Here is a 19751-nt window from a genome sequence, read left to right as displayed (position 1 = left end):
CAACCTAACTCAATTGCATTCTTTTGCAAACTCAGTAACAAGCTGCAAAACGTATTGCGTTCCTTTGCGCAGAGTAATTAAATTAAAGCGCAAACCGCTAAGAGGAAAGAAACCAAACAGGCTGCCTATTCAGGAGTTGCGCTGATTAATTAATCTTTCACTGTGGTAATGCTAACCATGGGGTACCACAGGGGTCCGGTCTAGACCCGATATTGTTGATTTGACCTTCGGCTTATTGCAACAGCAGCCAGCGAGTTCTATGCGCGTTGAATATAAATGAGCATGCTTTGTTTCTCTATACCGTCTATTGTTTCCACTCTTATAGTTTTGTTAGTTCTTTTGTATTGTTCAACTCTTGTAAACGAATTTTGCATGGAATATAGAATGTTTTTGAAACAATGAAGAAAGGAATACTGAATACTACTTGTCAAAAGAAGTCTTTGCAGTTAAATGACGAAGTCTGTGAATATTCTGTTGGGGGTTGCAAGAATACTTGAAGTCGATTGACATGCTCTAATATGTCGTGTCTACTAATTCCACTGTTTTCAAATCTTTCTCCGGCAATTAGCAACCAAAAATCTCCTAGTTATTTGCTCTGTAAAAGAACACTACATAGCTTGTATTAAAACCCTTCCAGATAGCAACAATTTAAAAAAAAAATTGATAATTAGTAGCAGACCAAATACAGAAGACGCTGTTTACAACCATCCGTCACACCTTGTTTACTCTCCGTACTCTACTTCCGTTTCCATCAAGGACGCTCAAGGTCCCGGTGTTTCCGGCGACCGTGACGGAACTAAACTGACGGAACCAGTTCCCCGCTTAGAACCGGTTACTTTAAACCGATTACTGGTAATTATCACAGTGATCGCTAGCCCCTGATTTGTATGGTAATCCCCACGGCGCCGCGCAAGCCGGATAAGAGCTTATATTTCTTCTTCTTCACACTTTGGAGGGTTATTCCGTCTTAATCGATTATTAATAGCTTATTTGGGAATCAGGGGTCATTAACGGTGTTGACTTAAGTATTTGTAGACATCTGGAATAATTTTATCTTGCTCAACAGTCAACACGGTTAGCAGAAAGTAAACATTTTCGTATTAATATGTTTATTTTATCACATAAGATATTCAAAGTTTCTAAGAAACTAAAATTATATATTATTTAAATTAAAAAATATTAATAAGGATGATGAGGCTTTATACGGTATAGAACCATAAAGTATTATTGTAAAAAGAAAACTTTGTAAATTATAATAGTTAACAATAAATACAGAGTTAATTTTTTAATCATTAATGTTTTCGAATCCCACTTGACCTAAGCGCCAATAAATTAAAAACGTGTTAATGAAGATTATCGTTCTAAAATCATCTCATATCTCCTAAATCAAAAGCCCCTTTTAACTTTTTGGTATAGCCTACCATCCAACAATAAAAAAACAGTTTCCATTTTTGAATTTGTTGACGATTTTCAGAGTTTCTACGGCCGAAACAAAAAAACAATCTATTATGGTCAAGTTGTTAATGAAGATTATCGTTCTAAAATCATCTCATATCTCCTAAATCAAAAGCCCCTTTTAACTTTTTGGTATAGCCTACCATCCAACAATAAAAAAACAGTTTCCATTTTTGAATTTGTTGACGATTTTCAGAGTTTCTACGGCTGAAACAAAAAAACAATCTATTATGGTCAAGTTATAAATTAAATATTAATATACAATAATGTAGATACTGACTGATTAGTGACAGTTACACAAAGAAATTTTAAATATCCTATAACTATACGTTATTACATGACATAAATATAATGCTACCTAAAGAAAACGATGAACCGAAATGACGATACCGAATGAAGATTATCTTGCTAAAATGATCACATATCTTAACACCAAAGCGCGATTGCCCATCAATTTGCACCCAGCTGTTTCTTATTCATCGAATCTCATAGACGGCGACCGGTCAAAATGAAAAAGCGCTTTAATAATGCAACAGTCAGATGAATATAAATAACCCTTTCTACATTTCGGACACTCAAATTCCCAGCGCGGCTACCGGGCCCGGTAAATATGATAATGACCTGTCAAGATATAATGACTGCACCAGTTCCTACCTAATTTATTGTGAAAAATTATACACCTTTTGACTCCATTAACGCGGCTCGTTTTGTTTTTGAAGGGTGAATTTATTTTCCGGTTTAATCTAAGGATTCATCACTTTTATGCCTGTCGGTTTGATTTACTGAGTGAACGCGTTTGATTGGAAATGTTATTTGGTGTGCAAATTTTTTTTTACCTGGTGTAAGACTGGATATATTTCATATTGATAAGTAATTATGCAGTCGTTAAAAGACAGTTTGGCAAAATACAATGAACAATTTAATTTTAAATCATAAACCTGATTCGTCGCAAAGGGGGAAAATATGTCGCATTGATATTGTGATTTTAGTGATCTATAATAACTTGGACACATTTTAGTTATATAAATAACAAAATTAAATTTTAACCCCCATGTCAACAATGAACCTTGATCACACAGAATAAGTTAACCTTCCTATCTTTAAAGCAAGTAATTTTAACTGAGCGTAACGACATCGTAACACTTTTTCCAAAACAGGGCAGTAACCCGATAGGCCTGTAATCGTTACATTCGGCTTTTTGCCATCGGCCTAATGTCCCTTTGTTCTTTTTCTCTCCCTCAGTGGCCATTATAGCATCCAACCACGCCCTTAGTCCTTCTGTCTGTCTGTCTGCTCAGATAATTGCTGCTTTGGACCTTTAGTGCCGCGTTTCCGTTGGAACCATTGGTTACAGGTCATCAAGAAGTGTTGCAAAGTTGCAAAACTGCGTTCGAAACGGGGGAATTTGACGTTATGAATATCTCTTCTCTTTCTCATTTGCCAGCGGTTCCTCATTTCGACCATCCTACATTTCAAATACTGTTTAAACGGGTTCTCCAAACAGACACTTGTTGGGCACAGGCGGAGTTTCGGAAATCCAAGAAGGGATCCCATTTTACCCCCCGTGGACAGGAAGCATTTGCTCCCCGCTACAACAAACTGTTGCACAGCCGTGGAGAACCCCTCAAGTTCTTAATTGGAGGCCCTTCCACCCTCTAACAGTTTATTTATCCCTTCAGCCTCCCATTACTCTGACGTTGGGTCTGATTTAATGCGGGTGTTATTAAAAATGATGTTTCAAATCTCAGTTTTTCTTGTGAATGCAAATAGACTGCTTGTTTATGAAGTTGAATCACACGAGTGGAGGACTACTTTGGGGCTTTTATGGATGAGGCAAACTTCGATTGAAACATGTTAAGGATACATGTTGTGTCATTGTTTAAAATTGTTGTAGCGAATTTATTGGCATGTAGAGTTTCAAAGGATTTGGTGAGTTGTACGAATCATAAATGAACGTAAAAAGATAGCAGCATGTCATAGTTAAAACGATTTTGCTCCACTCAAACGAATAAAATTTAATGCTAATTTTTTCAAAATTTGGGGGACCAAAGGTCACTCCAGAAGTCAAAAGCCTCCAGCCAAAAGATCTCATACTAATTAATTGCTTCCTTATGTAGGAGTAGAATAGAGGATACCTATATTTTAATCCGCACTGCTAGTCAAAGTCAGATTCACTCTAGGACATACTTTGTGAGCCAGTAAACTAGGATCTTTTCGTTCATAACTGGCCGCCTTGAGCGTTTGGCTGATGATGACTAGTTAATTTTGATTCCCACGAGATAAATCATCTTCCCTACCTCGCAGTCTCTTGGATCTAGAGAAGACGAATGAAACAGAAAAACTGCGCCCATTAGCGGTAGAGCCCGAACAAAGTCTCGCTAATTTCCACAATTTGAAACAACGGACGCAATCAACGAAAGTGTTCCAGGGGTTCGGGAGGACAAAAACAAAAGCTCACGGCGCCTACCCCTGGGCCGCAGTTTAGGCTAATGACACAGGCGAGCTCAAAATTTGATAATTGCGCGTAACAGCTTCGGTAATGGCTTTCTGCCTTTCTGGGCCTAGGTACTGTCGCCGGTCCGTTCTGGGAACTGGAACTGCCCTTGAAATTATTTTGGGATTGATTGTAATAGTTTTAGGAACAATTATGGGAGATGTGTTAGCCGAAAGGAAACACATAATGGTGGAGGTTGATGAAATATCTTCCCTTCTTACATCCGCTCAAGTAGTTGAATCCATTACTTATTGATATTGTTTCACTTCCAGAAAACACCTAATCACTTCTCATCCCTTAAGTCCGTAGACAAATCAGAAACTGGAAGGGCCTATTTTTATCCGCCCCACCTGTATCGTATCCACCCCACATGTTGCCAACACTTGTCCTGGCCCATACACCCTCCCTCTCTAATGTCACCCTACACCACCAGCCTACAGGAAGTAGATGATTTGGCACAGTGAGATAGAATAGATCCTAGACAAATTCCTTCCCTACCCACCTTGCAGCCCTTTGTTGCTAGGCCATTCATGGATTAAATGTAAGAGGTTCATTCATTCCACTCCTTGAAAGATGGTTTAAATTTCTTCCGAATCTAGAATCCTATCTATCGATTGGACAATGTTCTGTGGAAAAGATTAAGAATTTACTGCTGTTGCCGATATATTTTTGCACCAGGCCAAACGTGGAGAGCTGTCGGAAAATAATTTTTCCCATGGTTTAATTATCAACATCCTAATTAAGGTTCTACAACAGATTACCTACGAATAAAGTCTACAATTATATCAAATTCTACAAGCTACTGACTTGTTTTGATTAACAAGAAAAGCATCCATTCCACGAAGAGCTCTGTGGAAGACCAATTGACCTATACGGAATACGAAACCCTTGAGAACCCCAGAAGTTGGTCAATAATTTGCAGTCGTGACGTGGCGATCGTGTGGTAGTTACCTCACTGTGACGTCACAACACGTTTACCAACCAAGCTCGTTTTGAGCTTCAGCCCAGGGTCCTTTCACCAGCTGAGTAATTATTCACAGTTTTTACGACCTTTTGAGTCGTTAGTTACGCGTTTTATTTCACGGTTCGCGAAGGTGTTTTCAAGTAGAAAATTAATGTCGAGATTAAATTCCGGGTGTTTAAAAATGGTGTTGAATTGTTGAATTATACATTGGTGAAATAAGCTTACCTGTCATACGCACTAATACAAACACACAAACAAATCCGAAATATTTCCTGTTTTGTTTATTGCTCATACTACTGTAATCTACAAGCAAAACAAATGCGTTGTCATTCTGGAAAGCAGCTGCCTACTCATTTCAAAAGTCTGCTCCAGCTTTATCAAAAAAACCTTGAACCATGGCCGCCATTTTCAGTCCAGACGGCTGTTAACTTATTGACAAGTTGATATGATGTTGACTGGCACTGATAAGCAAAGACGTTCAAACACACAGATTAGTCTTGATAAGCAAAGACGGCCAAACACGGAGATTAGCCGAAGACGGTGGATTTCCTGGTTACATAACCTCAAACTTGTTTGTCAAACAAACCAATCTTTTATTTGACAGGATACGCGTGTGTTGAGATTTGGTGTGTGACTTCGTGTATGTAGCTAAAAGGTGTTTGACCAAGAGCGCACTCCATGTCCCATTTTTGGAATAGCCGTTTTAGATACGTCAACCTTTAAGAGCGCACTTCATGTCCCATTTTTGGAATAGCCGTTTTAGATACGTCAACCTTTAAGAGCGCACTTCATGTCCCATTTTTGGAATAGCCGTTTTAGATACGTCAACCTTTACAATCCTTACTCTTAACTATATGTCTACGAGACTGACTTTCTCCATCGATTTCTGTCCATCGAAAGTGCCTTCAAATCCAGTATTTGAAAATAGCAACATTTCCAAAATTATATTTGGTTTGAAAGATCCCCAAGAAACAGAAGCTGTGAAAAATTAAGTTTAACACACTTGCTAAAGATATCAAGGATGCGAAAGGAAATTATTTAAGCTGAAAATTCTGATATTTTTTCTCACTTGGAAACAACGTACACTTCTTGACCTGGTAACGGAGCCCGGCTAGAGAGTGGGACAGACGCGGAGGGAGGGGAAGGGGCGCAATTATGTAAATAAGGCAGGCGCGAGATAAAACCTTTTATTGTTATGGCCAGAATACAATGGCTCCAGCCCGGCTTTTAGCCGTATCACCGCCCTGCGTGAAGCGATATGCTTTGTTGTCTTGGAGTGTGAGGAGTGAGAGAGTAGAGCGATAGACTGAGAAAGAGATATGGGAACTCCTGGAGTGACTTGACGGATAGATTTTGGTCTGAGGATCATTCATCAGGGTGCGGCCGAGTGGAGGTCAACGTCTTATAGGATTGTCGAGGGTGTTTTTGGTAGCTGGAGTGGAAGCTGGGGGTTAAGAAAACAGAGAGAAATATTTGCAACAATTTAGCAAGAAGTAAAAAGTATTTCATGGTTCTTTCTAACTTTGAATTTGGCAATGGATGACAAATGATGATGAGAAATTTTCATTCTATTTGTTATGTCCTATGCGTATTACCTTCATAAAGACCAATTGAGGTGTCTTCTATTCTTGAGAGTAAAATACATTTTGCTTAAATGCCTTGTTTGGTTATAACACATCTTTAAGCGGCACAAAATCTCTAAAGGACAAATTTTGAACAGTTTTTCCTTTTCAATCGTACATAATGTCCGATATAAGAATCAGCAGTTACATGTGTGTTTTTATGTTTTAACTAGATACCCACCTGCCCTACTAACTGTTTGTCGAAGCTTGCTTAAGAAAATGCGAGAGAGTCTGAATTGCTCATGAGTCGTATTCAGGCATATGTTGTTGAATTGTGTTCTCGATGACTAAAAAATCAATCATTTATCCATCGCAATTCCATTCTGAAACACTTGCACATCAACAGATGGTGAACCGCTCGTCCAGATGGCGGGACTGTGCTCCATAGGAATCATAACAAGAGTGAGAGAGAAGGAGACAGAGAGAGGTTCCTAACCTAACCTCACCGCCTCGGACACTCTTGTGCATCATTTCCCGCCAAAACTGCCAATAAACATTGCATTCCCGGGTCATTTACGGCGCGAGCCTCAATTCTCTCACAGGTTTTACCGTTTTTCGCGGTAATTCGCTCGTCAAGACCTCTTCGGACCACCAGATGGTGCGTCAACGCGACAATGGCGCCGGTCAGTTTATAGGTTATGTTCCGTAGGTGGTGGTCGTTATTTAAATGAGGGCTTATTGAATATCACTATTTATAAGACACTTATAAGCCTTGCTGCTCTTGGGCGGAATACATGAAAATAGTCCTTTTAGGTTGCATTAGTGGACTCTATTGTCAAATTAAAGGCCACTTGTCTGACTTTCTTGTATAGGTAGGTACAATACCTAACCAATACAATACATTTCATGTACTGTATATTTTTGAACCTTGATTAAAAATGTTCTTGTGCTTAATATAACCGTATCTTATTTTTAATTTTAATTTATGCCAACAAAATCGGCCGTTCTATGATATCATTAATTGACTATTGGACCAGCTGTAACCAATTTTTTTATTAAAAAAGAATGTAGTTGTGTGAGTCAGTCACAAAATGCTCTAGTATCTAAAATTCTATTTTATACCTTAATTTTTTGTTGCTGACCAGGTTGATGGGTCATAACAGTTGCTATAATAACTCATCATAAAGTCATTCCTTAAGTTTGATTTTGTTGAAAAGGCTGTGTATTCGGCAGAATTTCGTAATTTAGATCAGCGAAATCTGTAGGTGGCTCACAACAACTACGACAATTTTGAAAAAAGCTGGCTACAAATTTAACATGGGTATGGAATGTCTATAGTCAAAGATCATATCTTAGAATAATGGTGACTTCATAGTATTCTGTGGCTACAATCACAGGTTTAGTTGTTAAAGCGCTGGTCAATCGCAGCTCAAATAAAATTTAATATTAAAATATACTCAAAGCAAAAACAAAGAGTTCATCATCCAAAAATAGGGAGGTACGTACGTAAGGAGATAAATCTCTAAGGCACGCAAGGAAACAAAACGTGGTTGAAAAGGAATCAGAAGAATTTTCGAACCAGAATTACAACTGAATCACTATCTTGATCTCATCAGGCAACCTTTTAGTCTAATTATCCTTCCGAACGGATAAAAAAGAAATTAACACCGATACGCATCGGCGCTTAGAATTAATTATGCATTCTTGATCCTATCGAAGGTCCCCTCGGCCCCGATTGAATCGTCTTCTGGGTTTCGATCGTCTGATAACTATTCTAAAACCCGATCTAAAACGAAGTGTGTTGACATTTGTTCGTTCGTCACTCATGATTATTTAGGATGAGTTGTAAAGATCTGTTAAGTGGTGTGTCACTTTGAATAGTTTAATTCTTTTCTTTTATTTCTCAGGGTCATTTTTTGTGTTTTTAGGTTATGACGCTTATTGGTCTAATGTCTTGGGATTTTAACGCAGAGAATTATTGGAATTGATTCAAGTTTTGAGTTTTTACAATTTTATCTTCAAGATTATGACGTCTGAAGCTCTAGGCGTCTAGGCTCCACCCAGTCGCCACGACATCTGGCCACCGCCCGGTCAACTATCGTTACCCGACACCGCAGTCCCTCATGGGTGCAGGTTCGGTCCCTCTTTTTAACGCCATTCATACGTCTATGTCTATCACGGTTCGGCGAGCCTCTATACAGTTTCTACCGGTCAGGTTAACTGATTCGATTTTGAGGGTTGGATGATTTTTCACCAGATTTTTGGAAACAGGATATTGGTCAGTTGTTTTCTCTTTGTGGCCATCTTAGGTTCAGGTTTTAATGGTTCCTTTGTTGCTTCATTGTTGTTGTATAAAGAGCAAAGATTTTAGTTTTTCTAGTATTAGTTAGCTTTTGTGATTTTAGTTTTTCTAGTATTAGTTAGCATTTGTGATTTTCTATTATTTGTTTGTAAGTAACAATAAGAACCCACAGAGCATATGCTCTGTGTAAGAACCATTATTGCACTTTCCATTCATCGGTTGTTTTGCTACAAACATATAGCTTGATGACTTTTTAGGCACTAAAAACATACAGCCGGAACTGAAACATAATTGTTAAGAATCCAATCTGTACACATTGTAAATAGTTTCTCATTACCTCTTTCGACGTCTCTTTTCACTCAAAAACTGTGAATAAATAAACCAAACTCTCTCAACCCAAGGGAAATAAGGAATTCCAAACATAATTGAAAAAGTCCAAGATCTACATAACAGCACCCAAAAACGCTGACCGCCGTTAGAGGCTCGGCACAAAAAGGTCACAATAGCTAATAACACTGGCTTTGTCGCATGAATAATAACAGGCACACGCGCGCGCCCGGCTCCCTTATTAACTTCGTGAGCGACAAAGAAGAAGAAGAATGTAATGTAATCTGCGCTCAGCAGAGCTTGTCGGGCCACCTGTGCTGAAGGATAGCGTTACATGGGCTATCGTGACACAGGAGCATGACGTGACACTTGACACAACCCCTAGAATGACACAGCCTCTAGAGGAAACCCCCTATGTTGTCCATCTGTAGACACCCTTAAGTTGTCTTCATCAGGAAACACAAAACCTAGCAACCACCTATTGAGAAACAACTCCTAGAATGGTCTGCGTCCGGAAAACATCCGACGAAAAATATCCTACGTGTACACTTTTTTTACAAATCTGAGGTGTTGATTAATCCCAACGAATAAAAAGATTCTCCGACTTTCTAATTCATGGCCCAGAGTAAATTCCTCATCAAAAAAAAAAAAAAAAAAAAAAAAAAATGGAAAGAGATCTTGGCAATCCTGAGTTTAAGAGCTATCTCTTCAGAAACTTCATCATATAAATTTTTGTTATTACTCATCATGTAGTTCCAAAAATCATCAATACAATTATTCAATACATACTATAATGTTCTTAAAATCTTCCATGCTGATCATAATGCTCTTGCTTTCTTAAAAGAGATATTATTGAGTCTGGGTATTCAATAGCCTCCATACTACAGAAGCATTTAACCGATCATTCATAATTTCATCCTTAAATTCTAAAAATTCCGAACTGTTCTTAAAAGCTGGCTTCCTTCAAGGATGCCTTATAAAGATCAGAGTTTCAAGAGCTTTCATACTTGACTAAAGAGCTAAACCAATGCTACTTCACTCCATCCTTAAATTCTTCGTGAAATCTGCCATACTGCTCATGAAATCTCCTTGACATCGGAAAGCTACCGAAGTCTTTTACTCATCTGCAAACTCATTTAAAATGTCTCAACCTATAAAACCTTTCTTATCTGGGTTTGAACATTGAACCTTTCAATGTTCCCAGCCAACCCCAACTCTTGGGTCAAGAGCGCTGCCAAAGGTGAGTGAAAGCTAGGTCCAAGGTAGGTCGGCCCTGCCACGACCGACAACTACGTAACAAGGCCGATACAACCGCTGTTTTGCAACAAGTCGTGAACACCCTGTAGTGGTAACTGATAACAATTAATCTCTCCACTGTAACTGACGGCTGTGTTGAAACGATCGTGTACTTTTCTCCCTTTGTAGTGAGAGCAGATGGATTTGTCTGATTGGATTGGAGTTGCATAAGTTCATTGTGGTTGGAGACAATATTGTGGAAGGAAGATGTGAGAATCGCAGTTATCTATAACAACTTTATGTTAATACTTAATAACCAACTTTGTAATCAATTCTAGATAGACTTTCCACACCATTCGAATGAATTAAATCAGATTTAGAACCCGGAATCATTGACTATGCATCTAACTTTTTGGACATTTAATGTATTTCAGTCGGATACCAAAGGCATAAATACATTGGACACTGGCCTATGGTTCCCTTAACAGAAGGTAGAACTTGGTACCTACTGCAGAGTTGTAGGACTGAAGTGATTCTTACTAAAAAGTCGTCGTTTCTGTGGCTGTGTCAGTCAAAATCCTACAGCGATTGGCATGACATAATCATTCTATCTATATTCTCCACCATCCAATGCCTGAATGATAAGATAAATAATCTATTCTATAATTTCTATATTTTTCCTCGCATATACTACATCAAAAACTCACTTTGATGCAGTTATTATTAGTACATGTCTTCTGCTTGGTTCTAAACTTTTAGTCTAACTTATTCCAATAGAGTTAGATGTTTGTTTGTGATGTCATCATAAATACCTATCGAAGTCAACTTAAAACCTGATGCGATCCCGTTTCTCTTGCACCCTATATAGATGTTTCCTTCTGGACAGTGTCTCTACTATAGTCACATAATCTATTCCATTTACCAGTTTAAACACTGGAAGATCTTTATTACACCAACCCTCAATCACAGACCACCCTCCGGTCCAATCCACCCTAATGCGATGTTTTCCACTCGACTAGTACCTCACTCCGGTTCGCCATGACGCCAGTCTAGACCGCAAGTCAATTTCAGTTAATCTGCCGTCGTCGTGACTCTCTTGATGACGGAAGTTTCTATGACATTTCGTTTCCAACCTGCAATTATAGTAAATTACCTCTCAAACTATTCGACAGTTTTGCATTAATTTTCTCCTTCACTTTCACGATTTGCGCCATCTTGACTTGCGACCCGCAAACCTCTGGTGGCTTCAGAACCGCAGTGTGTATATTTGTAGGAAGTGATGTAATTCTTCCGCGGTAACCGTTCATCTGTAAATGCATCCAACGGTAATATTTGCAATTTAATCTGTTAAAGTGTTTATGCTCATTTTGTGGTACCAGTCTTCTCGGATGATATAATCAACAGAAAGATTGCCCTTTTGAAATCTAACTTTTCCCTTCTTACAAATATCATATAGGAATTTTAATTTAAGTAAAATTATAGTTGTATCCTCTACATTTTGCGAAAGAAAGTCAATCATTATACATTTTTTAGAGTGGGTAATTTACACATAATTAATGTTACCGTACTTCACTTCACAAAAGGAGGTTCTTTAATTAGAATATGTGGGATAAGCTTATTTCCAAACACCAATATAAACCAATCCTTGCCGAAAAAATAGGAACTACTTCGGATGGCAACCGTGTTCCTGATATACTAGTATTAATTTGCTTGGTATTCCTATCTCTAGAGATCTACAACTAATCTTGAACCACTTTCAGACTTGATCTGAACAGAAGGCCAGAAGATTTAGTGGCTCTTGAACACGTGGGTTTGCTCCAACGCCTCTAGATGTTGGCCTTGATTTATCCAGCCCTCTTGTCATGCTAGTCGCCATTTGTTACAAATGATTATTCCACCTTCTTCTTTTTCTCGTGGACTACAAGGTTCACTTGACAATGAACGCCTACGAGGTTGAATAACATAATCTGATGCAGAACAGTGTCACGGGGTTGGTGAGTTGTCAAAGTCTCAAAGTTTTTGGCTAGAAGATTTGATGGAGATTTTATTTTAATTCCCTTTATAAAATTATTTAATTTGTTATATTTTGCCTATTGACTAGCTTCACAACAATTCATGAGGCCGCGTTACACTTTTCAACAGTAGATCATGTGAAACAGTTATGTTTGTGCAAACCAAACTCTCATATGTTGTGTTAACCCCACATTCACAATCAACAAATCACTCAAAATGACCACACGAGTTCGTGGAGAGTAGATGTTCTGTTATCTAAAAAATAGACAAAACAGGACTCAACCTGTAAATTAAGAGCTCACCACAACCACGTGATTCTACTTGGTCAGCTGGTTTCTGCCGATCAGCTGATTCGGACAGCCTCTCATTACCACCTGATGTGTTTGATTGTTGAACAGCTGTTTACGCTCGGTTAGGCCCGCGATGGCGTGAGGCCAGACCGCAGTTCCTTGTGGTTCCACACCTTGATAGGTTGATTGCTGGTTCCCCGGTCTTTAACACCCGATCGCGAACCACTTCTTGTTTACTTTGTGTACTGATTGAGTTTTAATGAGGCGCTTACGCGACCGTTGTTATTGATCGTAGTTGGTGTCAATGTCTCTTCAATCTCTCGAATAAGGAAAACATTCAAACAAACTAGTGTATCAACCAAACACTGCTTAATGATGAAAGTAGGAAGACATCATTATTGATAACGCTCAAATAACTAACAAATTGTGGAAAACCATATTGAAGATGTTTAAACTTTACGTAAGTACTTTTTCCTTTTGGAGGTCTTAAAATCTTGTACATACTAGATTTTGATGAGAGTGTAAACGTTGCAGTCAAATTTCAGCATGGGTTGAAACCCTGTTCAACTGCACCTGCCTAATAAACACAGTGACTGCAGCTGAAGAAAATTAGCAGGATTTACGCTAATAGGGGCAATCTTGCAACTTTGTCGAACTGCACCGCTTTCTACTTGAGTTTTTTACCCACGGAATTTGGCAACGTCAAATCACTTCTCGCGAACCAGTTCTGCACGTGCTGTTCCATCCCCTCTCCGCTCGCGTATGGTAATTGTCGGCTGGAGTCAAATCTGACACGGTAAAATGCTGCACCTACCAGATAGAAAGCGATCACAGCACCAGGAGAGCTTTGTTGGAGAAAGTGGACCGGATAACGGCCGAACCTTCAGATGTTGGGGTCACCGCAGCTTCTCTATGTGTGTTCAAAGGAAAAAGATTGTTACAAATTTGTTTGATGCTAATTGCTAAAGATGCAAAGATTAGTTTTGCTAAACATTTCGTGTCCGTTCTAAGCGACCAATTTGTGTTCTCGTGCTCCTGTGCATCTTGCTTAGATTTTAGTAACAGATGGGGGTTTATTAAATGTTTAGCTTTGTAACCGTGATAAAGCTTTCATATATTTCAAACCTTGCACAGTTTATAAGTAGAATCAAATTTAAAACTATCGCGTTGGTTTGTCCTTTATGAGTTGTGTACGTAAACCATCTTAAACCACCGACACAAAACCAATGGGTCTTTGGGAATTATGCTGCATTAATTAACACTTTTTGCTGTTCAGTGTTCATTGAGCTATATTCTAAAAAGTCTGTCATCTAACACCTCTCAATGACAATTCTTTTCCTACATAGCAACTAAAACACTAATGGAAATATAAAATAGTTTTATCTCTTCAACAAAGTCTTGTGATTTACCAAACTACTAGCTAACTTATAATTTGACTTTTTGTTTCAGTGGTCTGCACCCAGCGCGAGGAGTTACTCCAGTGTATCTTCGGTGCTCCCAAGGCAGAGTCACCTGGAGTTATCCAGGAGGTGCTTTGAGGGTTCTCCTACGACTTGGATCCTCTGGGAGAGAGTTCAGAGGGTGTATAAAGTCTTCTGCGTCCTGGGCTGGTGCTAGAGTCTTCCTGGAAGGTCCCAGGTCCCTGGTCAGGCTGTTGGACCAAGAAGATTCTAGGTAAGTTAAACTTTGTTGTTTACGCTACGCTTAAAATTTAAATTCGTGAGCTTATTGTTTTTACGCACTCTATGGTTTTGTCAATCGTACTAATTCCCGTGATGTAAATTATACCAGCTAAAATTATAGTATTTCCTCATCTTTTTGTTCTTGTTTGAGATTGAATTGGGTTATAAGCTTGCTGTGTATGTTCTATGATTTTGGTACTCTTTAGCCTTAATTTGTCTTTAGGGTAGAGTAGATTCCTCAGGGAAGAGCATTTGGACCGTTGCTTTTCTTTTAGCTATCCACCCTATTTTCCAAGATCCTACTACAAATAATTATAATTGTGTGCAAGTAGTCTCAGTTAGTTGTGCGTATTCTTTTCACAAGGTTTAAGTTTTTGAAAGATTTCTGTCGTGGTTTAGCAAAATATTACTTTAAAATATCTCGATCCCATTTCCTTTCTAACGCTAGATTGACTGTTTCGTGCCTCAATCGCATTCTTCGCCAAGTCATGTTTTATACGACATTCCTCTTTTCGTGTTACAGACAGAAGGTGAGGTGTTTCCACAGTCGTGGAGGCCAAGCCGCTCTCTACGTAGAAGCTACGGGAGCAGCAACGTTTCCGAAACAGGTCGCTGAACTCTTCTACGATCTGGAAGCACTACCAAGGCACAGCGGAGGATACCATGCTTCTGATGGTAAGTGTCTTTATTTGGCTCAATTCCTTCTAGTATTGCATAAATAAGTCAACAAACTTGTTAAACTTTCTTCAGTTATCAATACATCGTAACTATATCCATCCTCTCCGTACCACTCTTCGTGACAGATAATACCACCTATCAACTGGGTACGACAGATCGATTCGAGTCAATTATCTCAATCCTACAAAGGAGAGATTTCATAATCACTGTCATACATATAAGGATCCAGTTGTCGGCCTCTATGCAACGGCGAAGGCTTTTGTAGTGACAGCTGCACTCAACATTCCAGCCAGCTGATCGCTATTACAGATGATTGCTGTCAGGGCTGCCAACAATGTCGCTAAAATTTGAATTATTTTTTCAGAGTGCAGGCCGTGCTCGAAAGAGGAGATGACACATGCGTTCTGCACAAGTGATCTCGGTGAGTTATTGATACTCATTTTATAGTTTAAGATTAATAGGATTCTAATTTTATTTACTCGTGAATATTTTGACGAAGGTGCAACAATGAGTAAAGATTGCTCTGTTTAAATAATGTCAATTTAAACAACGTAACGTTTGAACTTTTACCGTTATTACCGTTATTTTTCTTTTCCTTCATACTTGTTTAGCAAGACACGTACATAGTTTCTATCCTCTTTCCTCTGCCTATTTTTCGCTTCCTTCCTCCTCCTTTCCTTATCCTGACCATCTCCTCCCCCACTCTCTTCGTGTCCAGAGGTCATGCAGGCCGTTGCCCGAGTCCTTATCAGTGTCAACAAAGCTCTTATCACCTCTTTGTCCGCTGCCGCCTCCATAATTCCTTCAGCTTGCGTCAGTCACGTTCAAATCTCTTGTTTGCTCCTGATGTCTGCCCAAGATATTGACGTGGCCACGGAGTAAAATAAGTAAACGAAACCAGTTTTACTATGTTGAGTTACTCCGTGTGATTGATAAACCCAACAAAATGTTAGTGGATAAAGCCTATTAAAGCCTAAAGGATTATCAAAACAAACCCTTCAGGAAATGTTGGTCATTTTGGATTGAAACTTGAAACAACGAATATAGCTTTATGAACAGGTTCCTTGGTTAAGTGTGCTAACATACATTATTTTTTTAGTCTTCTGGGTAGCCAATGTGTTATAGTACTCTTTCAAACATATCTATCAAGAGTACAAGTTCGATCCGAAGTGTCCATCGTGGACCATGGGTAATTGAGTTAATTAATGATGCTTTCGCGATTCAAACAATTGACAAAAGTTCAAAAGTATAACAAAACCCGGTTTTTAACCGTTCCCTTTAAAAAAACGCAAAATATTTAATCACGAGCAACACATGTACTGTAGTAACAACCCTATTAAGCACAGGCAAATTAGCCCAAAAAAGAGTTGTAGCTCCTAAAAATTAAGCTGGAAATGGAGATCCTAAATAGGTTAAAAATGAGTTTGCGACGAATTCTGAAGTGAGCTAAGTGTATGGGAGGCAAAAAACCAGTCCAGAGCAGATTAAAATGATTTCCAGCTTTCCACCAATTTTTTGAAGCTACAAGTCTAATTTACCTGGGCTATATACTATTTTCCCAATGTATAAAATCTTCCCATAAACGAGTTATTCAATAATAATAGTTAATGATTTCCTCTCAATAACATTAAGCCACTACAAATATTTTCCATTTTTGTTTAGAAAATACAAGCATAAGAATTTCGATATGAATTTGTTTATTACTGTATGTGAATCATATCAATATTAATTTACATTTTTTTCCTTTTTTCAGTAACCCGAGGTATCATCCGCTCAGTTGAGAACCAAGAAGACCTCGAAACGTCCTCAGTCACTGTAAAAGTCACGAAACACCTGAGGCACTCTTCTTCCACCATTACGTCAGACGGAGAAGAAGAAGAGGAGGAAAACTCGATTTTTCCAGAAAAGGAAAATCTTGTCCAGTTATCTCTTCCGGGACACTGTGGTGCCAAACATGGGACTGGAGAGTTTGTCTTCATGGCCAGAAGAAAACTAGGAGACCTAGCGATCACGTGTGCTCCTAGACTGGAGGATTGGGTGGAAGTCGTGAGAACTGAGAGTCTTAGTGGGAGTGCGAATTGTGTGTTGAACAGTTAGGCTGTGATAATTCCCGAGAATTGAGTTTTAAGATTAAGAGTAATTTATTTTAAAACTTAGTTACACTAACAACACTTTGAAATATAAAAATTCTTATTATAGCTCCATTAGAGGTCAATTATTTATGACATGAGAAAAGAAGAAATTTTATTCTTTTGTCTTGTATCACAATTAGGTGGATTTTATATTTGTTTACATTATTTTGTTCTTTAACGTTTTGATTAAAAACTATAATCTTAATACTTCTATTGTCAATGAGTTTCTTAAAAATAATAATACTTTTTTTATAATTATAATAATTTTTTTTATAATTATTAAGACCTATATAACTATTCATAATTTGTAAATTCTGAAAGATGCATAAAAATTACATTTTAAAGTGTTGTTGAGTGTTTAACTACTTCTTTAAATTAAAAAAGAAATCTTTTTGATAATTGGTTTTCTATGGTAAAGTGTCATATTTATGATTTCTGTTTTGATGTTTATATTAAGATCGAACAAAACATTCACTGTGGTATTTTTTAATCATTGGGAATTTTCATGCATTTTAAATTGTTTTCCTTTGCTAAATTTATATTCACAGCTAAATAAAGCATTGCAAAATTAAAATTCATAATTCAAAAACCAAACAAAATTTAAATTGTTGCTATTTTGTACAAGAGGTGCTTTAGATTACACTTTGTTATTGTTGTGTTTTTGAGATTCTGTGATAATATAGAATTTTATTATGTTAAGTTCCATGCTGTAAAGTTACTGTAAGTCAAAATGTATATAAAATAGTTACGTTGTATATAAAAGTATGTTGTATAGTTTTTCTAATACTATTTTTTGTTGATAATTGCTAATATGTTTCTGTTTTGAAATGATTTCAAATAGGTACAAAATTAGTTCCAGATTATTACAGTGTTTTGTTTTTAGATGTAAAAGGGCTTATGTAATGAAGGCCTTTTATATCTTCAAGTTTGAGCCTGTAAGAATAATCAAATGAAGTCATTTACATTGCCTCAGGAGCCCACCCAGATTCTCTAATGATGCAGCTGATTTAATGACCTTTAATTACATTTACTCATGTAGCATGTGGGTCATTTATATTCATTATTGGCGACGATGAATTTTATTTCAATAACGTGAACTGAAGTAAAAAATCCTTGGAAAATTATTATAGAACTCTGCAAAACTAATTTTCTCCCAAAATAAAAGAAATAAATATATTTAATCTAAAATAGTATCAAAGTTTTAAGTTTAACATGTTTCAAAATTTCAAAATAAAAAAAGTTTATGTTTATCTATACAGCATACGTTTGTTGAATGTGCTACTAATTATAAGTGTGTAAAGTGTAAATTGTGTATATAAGAGATTTTAAATATGTTACAAATAAAGTTATTTGTGCAATAGCATTTGCATTCTAAAGGAAGTACAGGGGTAGTTCATATATTTTCATTTTTATATCTATTCATGGCAATATTTTCTCATCTTTTGTCTAGCGTTTATTTTTATTTTCTCTTTATTTCTGTATATGTTTAGTATATAAAAACTATTACTTTGTGAATTCCTTGTGCCAAATTGTTACTGTAATTTTTACTTTCTCTTTATCTTTTTACTGAACTAACCCACTAACTTGAATGTATATATGTACAGGCCTGAAGTGCCATTTCTGCTAGCAGAGTTATATTTGTACATTTTGATCTCATTCCAGGAAATTTTGTATGATATTGTATAGAAATTGAATAAAAAGAAATTTTATTTTGAGCCTTACTCTTTCAATACATTTTTTGCCCTTGTCATGTCCAAAACCCCACTAAGAAGACAGAGTATGCTTCAGAAGGTGAATAAACGAATAGGTATATATGAATATAAATAATCTGCAAAGATTGGTTAAATATCAAGTAAGTCAATGCAGCTTTGAGGTAGTAAATTCTATTACTGTACTAAAGAAAGACTTAAGCATAACTTAGAATGACTTTTGTCATACTGCAGCAAAAATAGTACGGTGTGTACACAAAAAAAGCTGCACTTTTTGATTGAGATATGGCACTTTTAGTGGTCATAGCTGATACCAAAAGGGAACTTTTCAGATAGGGAGCCACTTCAAATTCCGTGTAGGACACCAAAATGGCGGTCATTAAAGATGGCCGCCATATGCCTACGTACTGTTGCATAATATTTGTTGTATCTCAGCTTCTAATGGTCTGATTTCAATAATTATTTTTTTATATTAAAGCTGTTTTGTAGAGGAAACTTTTTTATATTCGACATTTAACTGTAAAACCTAAGCGTTCTGCAGAATCTTTATAAAAACTAAAAAAATAATATTTTATGAAAGTTTTGGTCAGTAACATTATAGTTGTGCTAAAAATAATCAGATTTTTATGAAATTCGGTATATACACGTATACCTACATTTATTTTATTCTAAACAAATTTTCGAACCAGCATGACCGGTCCATAAGAACGGCGTATTATGGGGGGTTTTATGGGGTAAAAATCGGGTTTTACCATTTTTGAACCTAAACACATAAAACTTAGCAATTTCTTTCCAAACCATTATTTTATAGAACTTAAAAAAGGAAATAATTGAGTATACTGAAGCACTGTTGTATGCCTAACGGTTACAGAGAAAATTAAAAACAAGCGTAAATTAAAAAAATCAC

The 19751-nt window shown here is 37.2% G+C and overlaps 1 protein-coding gene across 1 annotated transcript in view; it reads left to right on the top strand.

Annotated features, from left to right (window-relative positions):
* The window catches only part of LOC128999977 (meteorin-like protein), a 32532-nt gene extending 13676 nt beyond the window's left edge, over positions 1–18856 (top strand). Inside the window, exons 2-5 of the mRNA XM_054426802.1 lie at positions 14093–14317; positions 14849–15000; positions 15368–15424; positions 16757–18856. Coding sequence (XP_054282777.1) covers positions 14093–14317; positions 14849–15000; positions 15368–15424; positions 16757–17100 — 778 coding nt within the window. The 3' untranslated portion in view covers positions 17101–18856. The remainder of the gene's footprint in view (positions 1–14092; positions 14318–14848; positions 15001–15367; positions 15425–16756) is intronic.
* Positions 18857–19751: the final 895 nt, after the last annotated feature.

This window comes from Macrosteles quadrilineatus, unplaced genomic scaffold (assembly GCF_028750875.1).
Source record: "Macrosteles quadrilineatus isolate MER2022 unplaced genomic scaffold, UCM_ALF_1.0 Scaffold_8__2_contigs__length_117827958, whole genome shotgun sequence".
Lineage (NCBI taxonomy): Eukaryota > Metazoa > Arthropoda > Insecta > Hemiptera > Cicadellidae > Macrosteles > Macrosteles quadrilineatus.
Note: the sequence above shows the minus strand (reverse complement) of the source record. Positions and strands in the feature narration are given on the sequence as shown.